Source organism: Parambassis ranga, chromosome 19 (genome assembly GCF_900634625.1).
Source record: "Parambassis ranga chromosome 19, fParRan2.1, whole genome shotgun sequence".
NCBI classification, from domain to species: domain Eukaryota; kingdom Metazoa; phylum Chordata; class Actinopteri; family Ambassidae; genus Parambassis; species Parambassis ranga.
In genome coordinates this window covers 12,811,685-12,832,143 of record NC_041039.1, presented here as the reverse complement: position 1 = coordinate 12,832,143, position 20,459 = coordinate 12,811,685, and the positions used below count along the sequence as shown (strand labels likewise).

The 20,459-nt window shown below is 41.1% G+C and overlaps 1 protein-coding gene and 1 pseudogene across 1 annotated transcript; both read right to left on the bottom strand.

Annotated features, from left to right (window-relative positions):
* Positions 1–2,140: 2,140 nt before the first annotated feature.
* LOC114451662 (intestinal mucin-like protein) lies at positions 2,141–5,082 on the bottom strand. The gene is made up of 10 exons (XM_028430447.1): positions 4,998–5,082; positions 4,878–4,909; positions 4,619–4,799; positions 4,430–4,534; positions 3,844–3,965; positions 3,646–3,744; positions 3,412–3,540; positions 3,279–3,318; positions 2,589–2,712; positions 2,141–2,492 (listed from the first exon to the last, which is right to left on the bottom strand). Exons 1-10 carry the CDS (start codon positions 5,080–5,082, stop codon positions 2,282–2,284), a joined length of 1,128 nt encoding a protein of 375 aa, XP_028286248.1. The 3' UTR covers positions 2,141–2,281.
* A 691-nt stretch (positions 5,083–5,773) lies between these two features.
* Positions 5,774–18,579, bottom strand: LOC114451659 (mucin-2-like; annotated as a pseudogene).
* Between the last annotated feature and the right edge of the window lie 1,880 nt (positions 18,580–20,459).

Genomic DNA, 20,459 nt, shown 5'->3' with positions numbered 1-20,459 from the left:
CAAACATCAAGGCAAACAACAAGGCTTGTAAAATGTAGCTCATACTGTGTGTCTGCTTTAGTTTACCTCACATGTTAACTAAATTAATACACTGTTAAAATACATTAAAGCCACTCCAGATTTAATCTATTTTTGTTTCAGATGTTCAGACTAAATCTAGCATAGCACAATAGCAAACACTAAACAAAGTTTTGAATTTTATTTTTTAAAGCAAAATCGCTGCCTAAAAATATTGCAATGACACTGAAGACCTGGGGATGTTCTGCCTAGGCACTGTAGCTTTACAAAATTGAGAAAAAAAATTTAGCTCTCTGATCCTGAGATAGAACATCTGGACATGAAACTATGAACTGGAGATCAAGCACAAATATAATTTGCAGCAATACAATGTTCCTACGCATACAAGAGGGAATTCACATCTGAGTGACTCAAAATTAATATGCTAGAATAAATGAAAAATTCATATGCTAGTCTTAAAACTTAACACTTAAAAAGAGCACTTTATAGTAGCACAGCCTCTAGCTGCACTAAAGCATTTCTGCAACAGTATGCAGGCCAGAGCTTGTCCCATTTCAGTAATCTGATACACTTCTGTTTTAACAGCATCAGTGACAGTCACTAAAATTTGTTTGTGGAAATGATGACAGGTGTTTAAAGTTAAATAGTATTATATCAATAAGGATTACGTGTTGCCTAAAAAAACTCTTTGTCCTCCTTGAATAAACATGCTGTTCCAGGAAAATGTTCCATCCTTCCTTATCATTCAGTTTTTTTCTCACACGGGAATTGTCTAAAGCAGTGTTTGCATTTGGAGGGGCTCTCAGCCGAGGAGATATTTAGGAATATGTAAATAGCTTTAGCTTTCATTCTCACTAAACACATCTGACACAAACTTTACATCAACAACTGGCTTACAACATCCTGAAATGTGAATATGCAAACAATAATGCAATTAATGTTTTGACACCTTTCTAACCAGTATTAATTTTATAAGTAACTATAAGCAAATGTATTATTATTTACTTTTGCAACTGATTGTATCACAGAAATTTGGATCTGTGTACAGTGTTTTTTTTAATAACTGAAAAGTTAATTAAGTGAAAAGTTTTTAGCTTTGCAGGCAATAAGTACAGCTATCTTTTGGGGTTATGGAAAGTTTTGTAAAACTAAATCCTGTGTGTAGAGATGTATGTCACTGTTCTGATGTTTTTAGAGGATAGATCAGGCCTTGGTGGTAATTAGTGTTGTGCTTACAGATCAAGCAGGTGGAGTTCATGACACATAGTTGCTTAAATAATCCTACAGTAATGGATAGTGAAAAATATTTTCGCAAATTCTGTACTTGCAAGTATCTACAGAAATTAGATCAAAATAAATAATAATTGTAATAAAATTACTTTTTTGAAAAGGGTCTTTTTTTATTAAACACACAGGTCACCTGATATTTGTGAGGGGAGCATTTACTAAATGGTAGTGGAGCACTCAACAAACTCAACCAACACACTTACTTCATCTTGACTTTGGCCTCATCACAGCTACCTGATCCAAAGTAAACACTGTAAAGTATGTTTGTGTTGAATGTTTTGGCGTACCTTGTTTCCAAGAGCATCCCTGCCAGCAGTGGAACTTGTACTCCTGTGTTGTGCCATACGCTTGTGTAGTTAAGTTCTGTCCCCAAAAATTCTTTGACTCATGTGTTCTCTGTGAAAAACATTTTTGTCCGATTTTCCAAGTTAGCTAAGGCTGCCATCTTTGTTTTTCTTCTGTTAATCCCCACATAAGAACCACCACACAACAATGGCTAAAATCATGTAAATTAGCTTCTTCATCACTTGAGTCCACACTTTGTTTGCAGTTTTTATGTTCTTATGTTACGTGGCCATCATGTACAAAAATTAAATTGTCTGAAAATAGTAAAAAAAAAACATTATTTTTAGCTTGAAAATATATTGTATTATCCTAAATAAGTCGACATTTCTCACCATCGGCGACACAGACGACCTCTAGCCTAATTACTTCCGGTTTGTTGTTACGCCCTCGTGACCTCATACAAACAGGTGACACAGCCGAACAGTACCACGGGACAGTTTTGTTTTTTTTAAACATTGGTTTTAGTGACAAAAAGGAAACGAAACACGGACTGAGTTGCATCAATTTATTTGATCAATGGATAAATACTTTCTTTACAATGGAAATTACATTGTAAAAGATGTCATGATTTTAAGAATAAGGTTATGCATAATGCTTCCGACACTCATGGATGTGATGACAGATTGTTTCATCACAGCAGTGTGAAGCTTCGCTTCCTGCGAGCATGTTGTCCAGGAGTTTTGGTGCAGTCTGAGTGTCTACAGCCACACTCCTCCACATGCATGTACGTGTAGGGGACCCTGTCTCCATTCAGACACAGCAAGTCAACTGTGCGATTGCTGAAGCGTGTTTCCTTACAGCAGGAGCAAGAATGCTGCAAAGCGGCTGCTGCTTGAGAGTACCTGGAGAAGGCAGAGGCAGCGTTTGTTGATAAGATTCAATCTACACACGAATACTTTCATAATAATATTGAGGAATCCTGGTAATATCATCCTTACTTGGTAAAAGTGTTGCAGGATCCTTCACAATATGGCATATCTACCTCCTGGTCAGACTGACAGTTCTTGACTGTAACACGAGTTTTCATGGACACTAACTTGCAGGCTTTCTCCTTCTCAACACCTTTAAAGAAACATCAGTTAGCTTGTTAGGGCCCGAGCACCGAATGGTGCAAGAGCCCTATTGAAACCCTTAGGATTATTATCCCCCCCCCCTTTAATCGCATTTTTGGGGGCCTTAACATGCCCCAAATCTCACCAAACTTGGTAGAAAAATTCATTCACCCAAAAAATTTTGAAATTTGCTGACTTTTGAAATGCACATAGGAAAATGGCTCTATAGCGCCCCTCTCGCCGGTTTGACACAGGATTATGAAAATTGGCACACATATGTATCACCTCAAGACGCACCCGAGTCTGAACAGATATATATGCTTATATGATGACACGGTCATAGTGCCACCTACTGGCAGCAGTAAAGTTTGGTTGTAAACATGTGTTTGTTGTACATCTCTGGAAATGAGAGGAGAGAAGAGCATAGGACAGGAGAGTATAGGAGACAAGAGCATAGGAGAGGGGACAGCGATGGCCCCGTGGATCGCAAGGTGCGCGAGGGCCCGCAATGCTGCTTGCAGCTTTAATTTTTATTAAAATATATTCTGTTCAAAATAAATGATTAATCATACTCACAAATCTTGCAGCAGCCATTTGCTGCAGTCTGAATGGTGTCCTAGAAAGTAAAATACAAAAATATCAAAAGAATTAGTTTTAAATTGTAATCACACAGACCAATTCAGGTGTGTTTATTAGAAGTAATACTTACAGGTTGACAGTTGCTCTGTTCGAATGGTGGGCAGACGGTGTGTGAACTGATTATTGTTAAAGTCTCACCACTCTTCACACAGGTGTGCTGCTCACACTTATTCTCAGTTGGTGACCAGGTTTCTCCATGCTGGGGAGCATCACACACACACACACACACACACATACACACAAAGGTTGAGTGCAAACAGATGCAAACATTGGCGTCACAGCTAACAAAGATGATCTAACTTACCATCAACAGGTGCTTTTTCCCTTTAAGGTCAACAATACAATGTGTCTGTACACACCTCCCACAGCATTCATCAGAAACACTTTCCACATATTTGTATCCCTGATAGAGAAGAGGGAGTTAAACTACCCAACTTCTACATCATGCTGAAATATACTGTTTGTAAAAACAAGGTTTATATTTTGTTGTATTTTTTCTTACCAAATCACATTCTTCGTCACATTGCAGAAACTCACAAGTTATTTTGAATAGACCAGACTTTGGATCAACCTCGTTGGTACAGGTGCACTCCTGACATGCTATCACAGGACTGAAGAACCAGCCTGCCAAACAAAGAGAAAATGTGATTATGCCTTCACTTTTAGCCAAACCTAACTAGTGTAGCTGAAATGATTAAAAGCAACAACATGTGAAGGAATAGCAGCAATGTTGTTAGCCTTAGGACCACTGTGTAGTGTAGATATATGCTAAAGCTCCACATCCCAATAAATGCTCTGTCAGGACAGTCATTTTATAACTGTTCCATACTTTGTTTCTACATTTACACAATTACACGCTCTAGAAAAGTCCGTTTTTGCAATCTATCTTTCAGTCATTCAATTAGAGATAAAATGAGATGTAAGAGAATTAAATGACAAATAATCCATCTTAATTACCTCATATTCAACATCTCTGTGAACACAAACCCTTTTGGGATCTAGGTAAGAGTAAGACAAGGTCATTTATGTCAAGGGGTTACAGTGATTGTTTGGTTTTCTGCACACTGTAATTAAAATCATCAGCTCACCACATGTGAGTTCTGGACAAACCTTTCCCTTCAGGAACGCTGATAACTGGCTTATATCAATTGGACAGTTCATGTTGATGACTGGACAAGTGTCTATTTGACATTCTGCAGAGATGATAAAAAGGGTGTTATTTAGAGACACATCAAGCAAGCATTAAGCTATAGAAATGTTTAGAAATAATGTCTTACGGCAAACATAGGCAGGACAGCATGGATCTGATGGATTAGTCTGGTTGACAAGTACAAACCCTGCACCAGTGCAGTTTGCAATAGGTGGTGGTGGTGGGCATGTCTTAGGTTTGCAAGTCACAGCCTTTGTGGACTCTTCGCAGATGCAGTCCTGGCATTTGTACTCAAACCTCTCATTGAACTGAAAAATTAATAACAATCATCAATTCTTTTTCTCTCGACTAAGATTTAATCCATGTGACGGGACAACTTGGCTCACCTCACGAGGAATGCCCTCAGGGTCGAGACATCCTGTTAGAAAACTAAATTTAGAAAGACTTCATACCTGATGAATGTACTTAATTTAAATGTAACAGTTGAAGGTATACAGCACACTTACCACACTTCTCAACGCATATTCCAGACTCTTTGTTAAAGAGTTTCATTCCATCGGGACAAAAGCACCCCTCAATAGTGTAGTTCATAACCGGTTCATAGGGACTTGCAAAATTAAATAAAGGCACAAAGTTTTTAATGGAGTTTGGCACATTGTTCTTTCTCATCCACATTTTTTGCCACTTTCAGACATCATCAATAAATACATTTAACTTCGTGAACTCACTTGTCTTCACAGCTTGGCTGTTCTGCTGGACCACATGGCTTGTAAACTTTGTTTGATGGACAATCGCTAGCTGTTGGTGAGAGAAAGAAAACATTACAAATGAGTGTGTGCAAAATGACACACACAAGGCCTTATTCCAACACACCTGTCATTTATAATAAAACACAAAGGGGCTGCTCACCACATAGTTTGGGTGTGATTCCTCCAGTACAGGCAACTCCAGCCTGAGCACAGGCAGCAGCATAAGTCTGCAAGCTTGTGCACTCCACAGCTGGGTTAGAAATATGGCAGCTATCAAAGACACAACCTTTGTAGAAATTGTCTGGAGAGACAAATGGATGACACGCTGCAAAGACACTGTACAAGAAAACACAAAAAATACATATGCAGCAATAGTTATTTATCTGAAATATGTTAACAGAATTGAGATATATGGAATATGAAATATGGATTAGAGAATGTCTACCTGCTCTTAAGCAGCTCACACATGGAGTTGGGGTGGCATGGAGCAAGGGTGGGTGGTGGTTCGGGTGCATAGTGGGTAATACAGGTGGATTTGGGCAGGTAGGTTGGTAAATGTATTTGCAGGCCAATGATCAGCCATTACTGCACAACTTTCCACCAGTTTGCCACCAGGTAGCATGCAGTCATCAGCCTGGTTGTTATTGCATGTTCCTGATAGTATAGTCGCAAAGCAGTGAATATGACAGTTTAACTAATAATTTATAATTTTTATAATAATTTTAAGGCCAGTAGAGAGAGAGAAAAAGGTCTTACCACAATGGCCCTGTGTGTTGTTACCAAAGTAATGGTATGGGAGAGTAACACTAAAGCCAGTTATTCCAAAGGTAATAACCACCTTTAAGGTACGGGATCTCGAAAACCCAAATTAATGCCAGAATTAATTATCTTTACACCTCCTTGTGAATAAGGAAGTTCAGACTTTTTCCATCTTGCAGTGCCTGAAGGGAAAAAAAACAAAAACCTCACATCGCAAAAATATACAGATCCTCTTATCGTTTCTGTCTATAACATTATAATATATACAACAATCGTCTGATGAGTATTTCAGATACATAAAACATTAATTCACCATGTTACTTATAGTTTTACCTCCAACTGTGCTGCTCCAATAAGGTTATGATTCACAAGTGTGACAACATATAGTCCATATGAAATTATTATTGATCGGGACATGAAACATCTTCAGTAGGATCACAAAAGACATTGTCAATATAAATCTTCAGGTTATGTCTTGCTATTCTTTCCTCCATCAAGACATAGGTGCAGTTTCCTTGATAACTGTAGTAGAGCCCATCAAATGTATGTAATGGGGATCTCCCCATCCTTCACCACACACCTGAGAAACAGACACAACATGTTCACAATCTGAAATGTATGTAAACAAATACATAGAAGTTAATAAAATGCAATTAATCTACAGAAGAACTCACAGTCACAGATGTAATATTGGCAGCAGTAGTAGTCGTCATATACAAGCACTGGTTTCTTTCCATTGGTGCAAGTTATATTTTGAAGGGGTGGACATTCATATGGAACAATCACAATTGTATTGTTCTCAATGCATTTGGCCATGGTGCAGTTGCACAGCATGAAGGTCTCATTTTGCTGAGAGAAAAATGAAAAAGTAGACATTAAATTAGCAGGCAAATGCAAGTAAGCTTATTGCTGAACAAGTTAACATGTACTATGTGTATAGTATAATGCAATTGAATTGTTTTAAATTTTACAATTGAATTTGCTGACTACAGTAACAGTCTTACTGAGACTTCCCAGTCAGGGCAGTCAGGTACTCTGGTTGTAGTTGAAGGCATGGATGTAGTTGGAGGCATGGTTGTTGGGCATAATTCAGTTTTGTTTTGAAATTCACAAATATCAGAACATGTCATTGTGAGACATATGCCTGCTCCAATGGGTTCATATGAAAGATTTCCTCTCCCTATACAAGCGGAACACAAGTTTAATCACAGTAAGGCTGTTTAAAATTGGTAAAACATTACTTCTATCATCTTCATCTGTCATAAACATAACTGTGGTTATTAACTGGTTTCATACCTGGCCTGTAACTTGTGCCATTAAAAATACAGCTGCATTCTGTAGTGATAATTGGAGTAGTAGTAGGTATTCCCACTTGAGGGCTAGTTGAATACAGTGTTGTACGTGTGGAGCCAGTTTGGACTAGTTGTCTGTGTAGTTGTAGTGGGAGGCTTGGTTGTTGTGGTAGTTGGTGTGGTAGTTGTAGTGGGGGGCTTGGTTGTTGTGGTAGTTGGTGTGGTAGTTGTAGTGGGAGGCTTGGTTGTTGTTGGTGGTGTGGTTGTTGACGTGGTTGTAGTTGGCAGTGTAGTTGTAGTAGGGGGCTGGGTTGTTGTGGTAACTGGTGTGGTAGTTGTAGTGGGAGGCTTGGTCGTTGTTGGTGGTGTGGTTGAAGTTGTAGTGGGAGGCTTGGTGGTTGTTGGTGTGGTTGTAGTTGTCTGTGTAGTTGTAGTGGGGGGCTTGGTTGTTGTTGGTGGTGTGGTTGTTGACGCTTGGTTGTAGTTGGCTGGTAGTTGTTGTAGTAGGGGGCTTGGTTGTTGTGGTAGCTGGTGTGGTAGTTGTAGTGGGAGGCTTGGTTGTTGTGGTAGTTGGTGTGGTAGTTGTAGTGGGAGGCTTGGTTGTTGTTGGTGGTGTGGTTGTAGTTGTAGTGGAAGGCTTGGTGGTTGTTGGTGTGGTTGTAGTTGTCTGTGTAGTTGTAGTGGGGGGCTTGGTTGTTGTTGGCAGTGTGGTTGTTGACGTGGTTGTAGTTGGCCGTGTAGTTGTTGTAGTAGGGGGCTTGGTTGTTGTGGTAGCTGGTGTGGTAGTTGTAGTGGGAGGCTTGGTTGTTGTGGTAGTTGGTGTGGTAGTTGTAGTGGGAGGCTTGGTTGTTGTTGGTGGTGTGGTTGTAGTTGTAGTGGGAGACTTGGTTGTTGTGGTAGTTGGTGTGGTAGTTGTAGTGGGAGGCTTGGTTGTTGTGGTAGTTGTAGTGGGAGGCTTGGTTGTTGTTGGTGGTGTGGTTGTAGTTGTAGTGGGAGGCTTGGTTGTTGTGGTAGTTGGTGTGGTAGTTGTAGTGGGAGGCTTGGTTGTTGTTGGTGGTGTGGTTGTAGTTGTCTGTGTAGTTGTTGTAGTAGGAGGTTCAGTTGTTGACGTGGTTGTAGTTGGCCGTGTAGTTGTTGTTGTGGGGGGCTTGGTTGTTGTGGTAGTTGTAGTGGGAGGCTTGGTTGTTGTTGGTGGCGTGGTTGTAGTTGTAGTGGGAGGCTTGGTTGTGGTTGTAGTTGGCCGTGTAGTTGTTGTAGTGGAGGGCTTGGTTGTTGTGGTAGTTGTAGTGGGAGGCTTGGTTGTTGTTGGTGTGGTTGTAGTTGGCTGTGTAGTTGTAGTGGGAGGCTTGGTTGTTGTGGTAGTTGGTGTGGTAGTTGTAGTGGGAGGCTTGGTTGTTGTTGGTGTGGTTGTAGTTGTCTGTGTAGTTGTTGTAGTAGGAGGTTCAGTTGTTGACGTGGTTGTAGTTGGCCGTGTAGTTGTTGTGTGTTGGTTGGTGTGTTGTCTGGTTGTTGTTGGCGTGGTGGTTGTAGTGGGCTTGGTGGTTGGTTGGTGTTTGTGGGCCGTGTAGTTGTTGTAGTGGGGGGCTTGGTTGTTGTGGTAGTTGTAGTGGGAGGCTTGGTTGTTGTTGGTGTGGTTGTAGTTGGCTGTGTAGTTGTAGTGGGAGGCTTGGTTGTTGTTGACGTGGTTGTAGTTGTCTGTGTAGTTGTTGTAGTGGGAGGCTTGGTGGTTGTTGGTGTGGTTGTAGTTGGCTGTGTGTTGTTGTAGTGGGGGCTTGGTTGTTGTGGTAGTTGTAGTGGGAGGTTCGGTCGTTGTTGTTGGTGGTGTGGTTGTAGTTGGCTGTGTGGGAGGCTTGGTTGTAGTTGTAGTGGGAGGCTTGGTGGTTGTTGGTGTGGTTGTAGTTGGCTGGGTAGTTGTTGTAGTGGGGGGCGTGGTTGTGGTTGTTGTAGTGGGAGGTTCGGTCGTTGTTGTTGGTGGTGTGGTTGTAGTAGTAGTGGGAGGCTTGGTGGTTGTTGGTGTGGTTGTAGTTGGCTGGGTTGTTGTTGTAGTGGGAGGCTTGGTTGTTGTTGGTGGCGTGGTTGTAGTTGTCTGTGTAGTTGTAGTGGGAGGCTTGGTTGTTGTTGGTGTGGTTGTAGTTGTAGTGGGAGGCTTGGTGGTTGTTGGTGTGGTTGTAGTTGGCCGTGTAGTTGTTGGTGGGGGCTTGGTTGTGTGGTAGTTGTAGTGGGAGGCTTGGTTGTTGTTGGTGTGGTTGTAGTTGTAGTGGGAGGCTTGGTGGTTGTTGTGTGGTTGTAGTTGGCCGTGTAGTTGTTGTAGTGGAGGGCTTGGTTGTTGTGGTAGTTGTAGTGGGAGGCTTGGTTGTTGTTGACGTGGTTGTAGTCTGTGTAGTTGTTGTAGTGGGAGGCTTGGTGGTTGTTGGTGTGGTTGTAGTTGGCTGGGTTGTTGTTGTAGTGGGAGGCTTGGTTGTTGTTGGTGTGGTTGTAGTTGTGGTCCCACATGGCACCACATCACAGCAGTTCACTCTGATCTTGTAGTTAAAGCACTTTCGTGGGGGCCGTATTTGATCCTCTTTTCTACATATTAGTCCATATCCTTTATCACAGAATACAACTTGGCCAGTTTGACTCACAAAGTCATCCAAGCTTGTTTCTGGATAATCAGTTGCCCTACATTCAATGTCTTCAATATTTCACATATTTCGAGACCACTATTTGTGATGTTCTCATAGGTTTCCCAGTCACTTTTGTCTTTCTTTGGATCATGCACATCATACCAGTCTGACCACTCACATATTGTTGTTGGAATACATGTAGTAGTTACAGGAGTTGTTGTAGTGGGAGGCTTGGTTGGTGGTGTGGTTGTCGTTGGCTGTGTAGTTGTAGTAGTAGGAGGTTCAGTTGTTGTAGTGGGAGGTTCGGTCGTTGTTGGTGGTGTGATTGTAGTAGTAGTGGGAGGCTTGGTGGTTGTTGGTGTGGTTGTAGTTGGCTGTGTAGTTGTTGTAGTGGGGGGCTTGGTTGTTGTGGTAGTTGTAGTGGGAGGCTTGGTGGTTGTTGGTGTGGTTGTAGTTGTCTGTGTAGTTGTAGTGGGAGGCTTGGTTGTTGTTGGTGGCGTGGTTGTAGTTGTAGTGGGAGGCTTGGTGGTTGTTGTTGTGGTAGTTGTAGTGGGAGGTTCGGTCTTTGTTGGTGTGTGGTTGTAGTAGTAGTGGGAGGCTTGGTGGTTGTTGGTGTGGTTGTAGTTGGCTGTGTAGTTGTCTGTAGTGGGGGCTTGGTTGTTGTTGTAGTGGGAGGCTTGTTGTTGTTGGTGTGGTTGTAGTCTGTGTAGTTGTAGTAGGAGGCTTGGTTGTTGTTGGTGGCGTGGTTGTAGTTGTAGTAGGAGGCTTGGTGGTTGTTGGTGTGGTTGTAGTTGGCTGTGAAGTTGTTGTAGTGGGGGGCTTGGTTGTTGTGGTAGTTGTAGTGGGAGGTTCGGTTGTTGTTGTTGGTGGTGTGGTTGTAGTTGGCTGTGTGGGAGGCTTGGTTGTAGTTGTAGTGGGAGGTTGGTGGTTGTTGGTGTGGTTGTAGTTGGCTGGGTAGTTGTAGTGGGGGGCTTGGTTGTTGTGGTAGTTGTAGTGGGAGGTTCGGTCGTTGTCGTTGGTGGTGGTGGTTGTAGTAGTAGCTGGGGAGGCTTGGTGGTTGGTGTGGTTGTAGGTTGGCTGTGTGGGAGGCTTGGTGTAGTTGTAGTGGAGGCTTGTGGTTGTGGGTGTGGTGTAGTTGGCTGGGTAGTTGTTGTAGTGGAGGCTTGGTTGTTGTTGGTGGCGTGGTTGTAGTTGTAGTTGGGGGATTGTTGTTGTTGGTGTGGTTGTAGTTGTCTGTGTCGTTGTAGTGGGAGGCTTTGTTGTTGGTGTGGTTGTAGTTGGCTGTGTAGTTGTTTGTAGTGGGAGGCTTGGTTGTTGTTGGTGTGGTTGTCGTTGTGGTCCCACATGGCACCACATCACAGCAGTTCACTCTGATCTTGTAGTTAAAGCACTTTCGTGGAGGCCGTATTTGATCCTCTTTTCTACATATTAGTCCATATCCCTTATCAAGGAAACAACTTGGCAGTTTTGACTTACAAGTCATCCAAGCTGTGTTCTGGATAATCAGTTTGCCCTACATTCAATGTCTTCAATATTTTCACATATTTCGAGACCACTGTTTGTGAGTTTCATAGGTTTCCCAGTCACTTTGTCTGTCTTTGGATCATGCACATCATACCAGTCTGACCACTCACATATTGTTGTTGGAATACATGTAGTAGTTACAGGAGTTGTTGTCGTTGGAGGCTTGGTTGTGGTTGTAGCTGGTGTGGTTGTCGTTGGCTGTGTAGTTGTAGTAGTAGGAGGTTTGGTTGTTGTAGTGGGAGGTTCGGAGTCGTTGTTGTTGGGGGTGTGGTTGTAGTAGTGGGGAGGTTCAGTTGTTGTAGTGGGAGGTTCGGTCGTTGTTGTTGGTGGTGTGGTTGTAGTTGGCTGTGTAGTTGTAGTAGTAGGAGGTTCAGTTGTTGTAGTGGGAGGTTCGGTCGTTGTTGTTGGGGGTGTGGTTGTAGTAGTAGGAGGGTTCAGGTTGTTGTAGTGGGTGGTTCGGTCGTTGTTGTTGGTGGGTGAGTTGTAGTTGTCTGTGTAGTTGTAGTAGTAGGAAAGTTCAGTTGTTGTGGTCCCGCAGGTGATATTTGAATGTATCACTGTTGCATTAATGCAAATTGCGTAATAGCACATTCCCATGTTGTCAGTGACATTGTAGATGACGTCAGAGTTATTGTAGTAGGTCCCATTGTAAAAGCAAACATCACATATTTCCACACATATCTGGTTTGTTTCATCAAATATTGGCTTATCTTCTGGGCATACAGGATAACAGCCTGGAAAGAGAAATGTAAAATATGAAACAATTTTGACTTTACTTAGATAGATAAAACATGACAATGTATTGTCTGTAATGATTAAATCGTTCACCTTCCAAGTTGGGTATGGGGTGGCTACAAATTCCTTGTGGATTAAAACAGGTTTTGTAGCACGGTGTGTGGCAAGGGTTGTAGTGCCATATGCAGTCATCGGGGTTGTTGTAGTAATCGCAAAAGACAGCTAGGAAGAGAGGATATAAGGTGTACTTAGAAAGTTTCCACTCAATAGAATGTGTTAAAATGCTGGCAAAAGCATTTAGGACACTCCTCTACAAAATACTGAATTAAGAGTCTGAATTCTTTCATTGTTTTATGTCTTACAATATGTAATGTTTTAAATCAGTCAGCCTACTTAATTTATTTAAACTTAAATTCAGTATAAAGTGTGCATATGTACACCTGTAAATATTTTGTATCTGTATAAAGATTTTGTTCAAGAAAGGTTTGATCAGGTTAAAAACATTTTACTTACGACAGCTGTCTGGAGTTTCCATGCAACACAGACAACCAGCCGCATTACAAGCTTGTGCATAAGCTGCCACTGCTGTGCAGAAACACCACAGTCTCCTCCAGTGTCGCAGGCACAAGAGTCTTTCACACAGTTTTCATAAAATGGAACAGGATCAACCTGTTTGTCATTCAAAAGTGATGATGCCATTATTCACAATCTGTGCAATGTTTTTAACTGTGAGAGTTACCCCACTCAGTTAGTAATTACCTTAAGGTGGCATTCTTTGAATGTTTTCTCCAGTTATAATGCTACACATCATTTTTGCCCAGGTTATGTCGATTGGGTGTTGCCTCACAAGGGTTAACATTCTCATCAACATCTAGGCAAGAGCTGGACACTTTCCAGCTGTTTGCAAATTCAAACCACTGCTGACTACCAGCTGACCCTGGGTGGTGAAGTCATTCTTTCCATCACCATCAAAATTTCCACACAGGCCACATACCTCTCCCTGCACAGCCAAATAAAGAATCACTGTTACAATTTTAATCATGTTGGCATCCACATGGCATCCATGTAATAAGTGCCTCAACATTACAGCAGTATTACAGATCACTGGTGTTAATATTGACTGAAACATGGCATGACATGAAACAATATCATGATGTGACAAAATAGAGTGAAAGGTGTGTAACTCACGCTGTGCTGTGGCTCTAGCAAGATACGAACAGTTGTTTTGCGATCCCACATCACTGCCATACCAATGGCAGATTCTATGACCAGATACATGCCAACCCTCCTTATTTTGTATGAAATGTCGGGGCCATGTCCCAGATCCTGCACTTTATGTTTACCCTTTGACAGTTTGATTTCTATTCGCTGTAATGTAAAGGACAGTCAGTGAATTTATTTGTATTTAGCATGTTTATACTGAAGAGTTATGAGGTGTTGAGGTATGAGGTCTTACCCCAAGCTGGATTCGAACAGTTTTGGAGCATGTGGTGCCGGTAGATCCACATGGTACATTTTTTGTGATGACCCCAAAGTTGTCGTGTACAGTTTTATTGCCACATTTGTTCTAAAAGAAGAGAAGTTCCTTTAAACATGCATTTGTTTACAGTATCTGTTGGAGAAAAGCTAGAACAAAAATGATGTAACTCCCATGAGACCACACAGTTGCTATTAAAAAAAGTATAATCATTGTGTAATTATTATTGTTATGTGTTTGAAACCAGCAATCCCAGAATCCATTGCACTATTGCATTGTATTGAAAAAAATACAACAGCATAAATCAGTATCTGTTAATAATGATGCACACTATGTTCAGGGAATTGAATTTTGGATGATTTTTAATTATTTACCTTGACAGCAATATATTCACAATCTCCTTGAAACCCATATGTTCGCTGATCAAATGTACTGTAGTGACCACTTCCATAAATGGTGCAAGTTTCTGGACATTTCTTTTCTGTGCACTTCCATTTTCCACTCTTGCAGGTACTAAATTTTACAGAAAGAGCAAGTTATCATGCAGATATGTATAACAATTACTATATACTACTTTACATTAGATATGAGTAAAGGTGGTCATACCAGGTGTTACATTGGTTGGGAATTGTTGTTCCAGGGGCAAAGAACTGGCCATTGTGCCGACATGGACATTGGTTTTCTTTCACACAGAAACCTCTGCCATCATCAAGGAGGCCAGCAGGGCATTGGCAAGCCAGATTCACCTCTGTGGAGGCCTGGGCATAAAAACATGAAAAGAACAAAATGCACCAACACAGTATAAAGTGTCTATACAAAGCTGCTGTTGTCTGTGTTGCATCAGCGTTGAACACAGCCCTCACAGCCTCAGCCTAGTTATCGAGGCCACTACAATTAGCAGCAAAAACCACTCACACAATCATCATTGTCCAGATTTAAACAAGTGCCAGCACACTGTGGTCCTAGCTCTCCTGTTCCCATAGTGGAGCAGTTGAAGAAAAACTTTTGGGGGACGGCACACTGCAACAAAAGTAGAAAATTACATGCTTTATTGATATGCATTACCAAATGCTGTGCTGTGGAGACACAAGGAAAAATACTGACTTGGAGGAGCGAGATCTCCATGAATGACAATGTAGAAACTCCACTGGAACACACACTAGAGATATACGATGAAACACAAATGACTGTAATGCAGTTTGAGTAAATGTAGCAGAGAAGGATCATAGTTTGAATACCTGAATGGACTCACCAGTGCTCATCTTTGATATTAATGGACTTTCCTGGCTTAATGTAGACTTCATTATGGTAACAGGGACATTTTGCCATGGGTACACAGACACCATTTTCATTTAAGTAAAGACCCTCAGCACAGGAACAGCCACAGGGAGGAAGTCAGAGGTGCAGCTCTGTTGATTTAAGGCCAGAGATCTACAAGTGAACTGGCATCGCTGATGTTTGTAAGAGAAGGTCTGGGAGGCTGGGCAACTCTTGGTGTATTTATCTGTTGACAATGTGAGGATGGTTTATATTAACAAAGAACTGATAGAAGGAAATTATTTCTTAGTTGTACACCAGTATATAGAAAAATGCCCATACCGCACACATTCTCTCTCCAGTCTGTCAAAAACACTCCCTTTGTAGCACAGGCTCGTGCATAGGAGGAAAAGACGGTGCACAGGCAGGCCTCACTCTTCTCACAGTTGCAGCTAGCATAAGTACATCTCTGAAAAAAAACAGAAAACACTTTTAGACAATTACAGTCCCATCCCATCCAATAAAAGACAAATGACTTTGTTTTACCTTGTAGTAGACCTCAGGATCCACTGCTGAATGGCATGGTGCAAAGGCACTATTTGGACTTTTAAGTAAACTGCACCAATGTTTGGCATACCGCTCTGAGAAAGATGAAAGAAGAGCTCAGAATATCCTGAAAATCAGGGTGTAAATCAGCACACTTCACAAACAAAAGTTTGTTAGTGCTGTTTACCATTTTCAACACTGAGGGAACAGGGGTCATCTAGTCTTTCCTCTCTGTCCTGGCACATGAGATTAGCCTTCCAGGAGTTACTGAAAGTGGCTGCTGTTCCCTCCACAATGCCCTGAGGAGTCTTCATGTCGTCAGACAGGACCATATTGTAGTTCCCACATAATCCTGAAGAAAGAGAAAATTGTCCCACATCCTGATCAGATAAACAACCCTTTGAAGTGAAGGACCATAAAGCAACTTTATGTTAATGTAAAACTTACCACGTGTCTTTGCTCTGTAGCTCTGTTCCAGGCTGATGTAGGCTTGCATGGTAGGCACATGCTGGATCTGAATTTGCAACCCAAAGGTTGTCTGAAGCAAAATGTGAAAGGATGAAGCGTGGAATATGCTGATGTCTCCTATGAATGAAGAGCAATATAAAATCAATAAAATCATTGTCGGATGTCATAAAGGAATGCTAATTCATTATGAGTCTTTGTTATGTGACCCACCGGAGTAGTATGGCAAACTGATGGTCTGCATATTCTGCTTTACTGTGCCATCTGAAGTGAACATTAATACCTACATAAAAAATAGAACCAGTTATTAGAGTGCTGTAGATAGTGTTGTTTTTTTTAGGTTAATGTTTTATATTACTCACATTGTTTCTGTCATTGTTGAGCAGGATTTTAAGGGACTTCAGACATGTATCAAACTCTTGGTTTGCACATGGCACCAGCTGGGCCAGGACAGTAAACTTTGGGCTTGCATCATCCTGAAATGTACATGATATGAGCACAATTAAAGGAATAATAATAAATCATTATCCTATATCAGCTGACTTTGTATTTCTGCCATTTAATAGTACAAAGCTGCGACTGATTCACCTTGCGTTCCACCTTGGCCAGGGTGTAGTAACAGTCTCCATGGAAGGTGAAGGTTTTGCCGTCAAAGGTAGTCACATGTGACCCCTCTTCAACTGCACATGTAGACGGTGCCTCAAGACTCTGACAAGCCATCTACCCTCGAAACATGTACTAAAAAATAAAACAAATTAAGGCAACAAAACAAAGCATCACACTGGACTCTGTTTAAAACATGGAGCATTTGACTCACCATTCCTCTCTGTCTTGTCGGTATATCTCACCAGAGTTGTAGATTTTGTCATGCTTGCACTGACATTCAGCCTGAGCGATGCATCCCCTCTTAGAAATGTCATCAAACACAGTTCCTTGAAGTAGACAGTTATATTTGAGGGTCATTATGAGTGTAACAATAAACCAGGTTAACGTGGTGTAGAAACTCGTACACAAGAGCACCAACCGGAAGGACAGAAGCAGCCATCCATTTTGTGGTCCTCGCACAGAGAGCCTGTGTCTTGATGTGTGCAAGTATCCATGCATGGGGAACCACTCTCTTCATAAACCATGTTGAAGGGGCACTGTTTGGCTGTGAAAATATGGTAGACATCTGTATGCATTCTTCAGTGGTAAGTGAGCTTGTCTTTCTTTGCATTTATGTTCTATTGTACATTTCAAATCACATAAGCATCAGGGGTCGTATTCACAAAGAGTCTTGTGCACTAAGAGTATCTGAGAATTTCCCCTTATAATTAAGACTAATCCTAGTAAAGATAAAAGTGATTCACAAAACATCTTAGCCTTTAAAATAGGTCTTAAGGTGAAAACTGTTAAAGTAGAGGAGGACTTTAACGAGGCGTCCTGTTCCTTAAACAGAGAGGACAGAGAGAAGAATCCTCCTCCTAACTATGAATGACAGTGAGCTAAATGCTGCAGATGCGCAAATAATTGTTACTTCTTCTAGATTTGTTTATTTATTTTTCAGAATAGGTCTATACAACACAACATCAGTCATAACCTTACACAGAAAACATGTAGGCTACCTACCTTCCCTTATTAAATTTAAAAGGGACATGATATATTGTGCCTGCCCTCTTCACATAAATGTTATCCTACTTTTGGATTTCGATCAGCTGACTTCCTTCAAACCGCTTATTAATTGGGATTGCCCAACAACTTTAAAAAGAGTCTCTGACACTTGGGGTCATAATCCGCTGGGCTTTTAAATGGAACATGTCGCTATGCTTCAAGTAAAAGCTTGTTCAAACACATGCATATAGCCATTACTTGTTTCCCGTTCATGCGCAGCAATCTCCCACCTCATTTTAGCTGCGCTCTGCCCTCTCCTGTCTGTCTCTTAGATTGTACCATAATAAGTGTACTGTAATAACTGGGCTGAATTTTGCTCGTACCAAGCTTTTCGTCAACTAACTGTGCTCAGAGTGAGCATTGCATCCTCTGTCCAGTTTGGTTTTCACGTTCTCTGCTCCTTCCTCCGAGTCGCTCTGAGAATGTTCTTAAATCACTTACTAAGATTGTTTTAGGCTAGGGATAAAGAGCAGAATCTTTGTGAATACGACCCCAGATCTATAAACAGTTTTAACTGTATTTCTTTAAGTGTCAAGAAGCTTAGTAGGCTGCTTTTTGCGCTATTTCTAACTAATGACCCAACCCCAAACCTTACCACAGAACTTTGGAGTCCTCAACTGGGAGGCTGTCCTCCTGCATGAGAACACTGACGGGAGAACTCAGACAGGTGTGCTGCAGACACAAAAGTCATCTGACCTGTTGGTACAGCCACACATGTCCTGCCACAAGGCCTGGATGTAAGGTTCAGGGTCTATCAGTTTGATGCAGGACCTCCAGGACTCTGAACGCAGCATCTGGTCGCAGGTTGTTTGCTAAAAATAAAGTAGTGTAACAGATGCCAAGTACATACAAACATTTCATACACCACTATACCAAAGCTAGCTGGATAACAGACTCACAACTCCTTGCATGAATCCAGCACATTCACAGCCTCCAGAGATTCTTCCTCCTCCTCATAGGGTCCTCACAGTCATCATTTGGACGATGGACTTTGTGTTATTGCCAAACTCAATGGGGCTGGTTTTGCGGACCTGTGAATAATTACATTTATAAGGTCACATGCCAAAGGTTGCAGATAAATAATCAAATAAAAAACTAAATAAATGGTTGTGCGTACCATTATGAATGAACTCATTGTAGACTGGAACACCATTAAAGTCTCACAAAGGCCACAAGTACGGTTAGCGTATTCAGAATCAATTTCCACCTAGAGCAAAGAGTATAATAAATCATTCAACCATTTTTCAACTGCTAAAAAAATGGCCATTTAATAGTCAAACTGTTTGCTAAATTATTGATTTCTTTAGTAAGTAGTTCTTGGCACAGCAGGAAGTCTGGGAGGGTCTTTCCAGATCAAAATCATCCTGAAGGATAACTATATTTGTATTTGGTTGGTCTAATAGCAGTAATAAAAGAAACCTGCATTTCAATCTCAAACTGAAGATTAAGTAGTATGTATATGAGAAGTATATATATGAATTTCTAAAATATCGCAGGGTCTATGAATTATCACATGACTGCATCTTCACTGTTCCAACATGACGGTGATGCCGACTTTGGACTGGAGCTTGAAAGTAACACAGCACTTTTTCTCCACATGTACCCCGCCTTGTAGTACGGCATTGTGACACTTGAGGAAAGAAGAGATATTATTAAACCTAACAAGTTTCAGACTTGCATTCAGAAGCTGTGTGCAGTTTTTTTTTTGTACTTACGGCAGGTCGTTTCAAGAGTGACCACATTCTTGCTGAGGTGGAATAAAGGTCGTTGATGGTGACCACCACATGACCTTATTGTCGGTTCCCATCGTGTTCGCTCCTTTTCATGTGCACTGAGAACTCCTGATAGGTCTCATGACAGTCAGATACCAGGTTGTATTCACACATACCAGGGAACTGGTACACATCACCATCAAACGTCTTAAAATGCTCTCTCCCCCATGTGCTACAGATGCTGCTGACATGGTGGGAACTGAAAAAATAAATAAGATTCATATAAAGACAAGCATGGCATCACCATGAAGAGAGTGTGTGTGTTAACTCTGTATACCACTTACCATTCTGCAGTATTAAACATAATCTTACCCAGTCTGGCTTGGACCTCAGAGTCGATGGTAACAGAGGAAAGCCAAAAAACACAGCCACACAGATCCCCACCTCATCTTTGCCACTGTGGGCTTGTGGGACACCAAAGCAGGTATACTGAGACTGCTGTGTACAGCCCTTTATATCGAGATAGCACTTTTTACGCCCTCTTTCTGAGTGGAACCCAAGATTTTATTACAAGACATGTGCTGAATGGAAGTCCGCAACCTTTAGCAAGTCCCATACAAATTATTTTTTACATCACCTTATCTCTGATTGTACAAATGTGTTTGCACATCAAATAAGACTTATTACTTCTATGAAACAGACAGCAATAAAAAAAAGTTTCGCTCAAGTTCTCCTTGAGTCTTACAGTAGCTAGCTACTACTTGCAGGGATAAACAGAAGAACATTGAGCAGTATGTGCCAACAACAACCTACTAGTTAGGTAGATATTTAAAATAGAAAGTGATAAGTAATTGTAAAAAAAAAAAATGAATGAACAAATGAATAAAACATTACACCAGTGCACCAGGGTCGGAAGCAAAGGAAGTAGACCTGCGTCACCATGTCTGCCATCTGCCTTACATTTCATCAGCAGTAGATAATTAATGAACATCATAGATGAAAATAATCCTACTTCATTTAACATATAATTTATATATATATATATAATATATATATTTATATATACTATATATAATATATATCTATATCATATAATATATATATATAATAACGTTTGTATGGTCTTAGTTCCTTTTTATTATTTGAGGGGTGAAGCTAAATGACACACAAAAAGGTTTATAGTTTCCTAAACATTA

Coding starts and splice junctions, on each gene's coding strand:
- LOC114451662 (XM_028430447.1), bottom strand. CDS start 5,082: ATGAACTACACTATTGAGGGGTGCTTTTGTCCCGATGGAATGAAACTC. Junction 4,535..4,618: donor CTGTCCTGCCTATGTTTGCC/GTAAGACATTAT, acceptor TCATCTCTGCAG/AATGTCAAATAGACACTTGT. Junction 3,541..3,645: donor GGAAAAAGCACCTGTTGATG/GTAAGTTAGATC, acceptor GATGCTCCCCAG/CATGGAGAAACCTGGTCACC.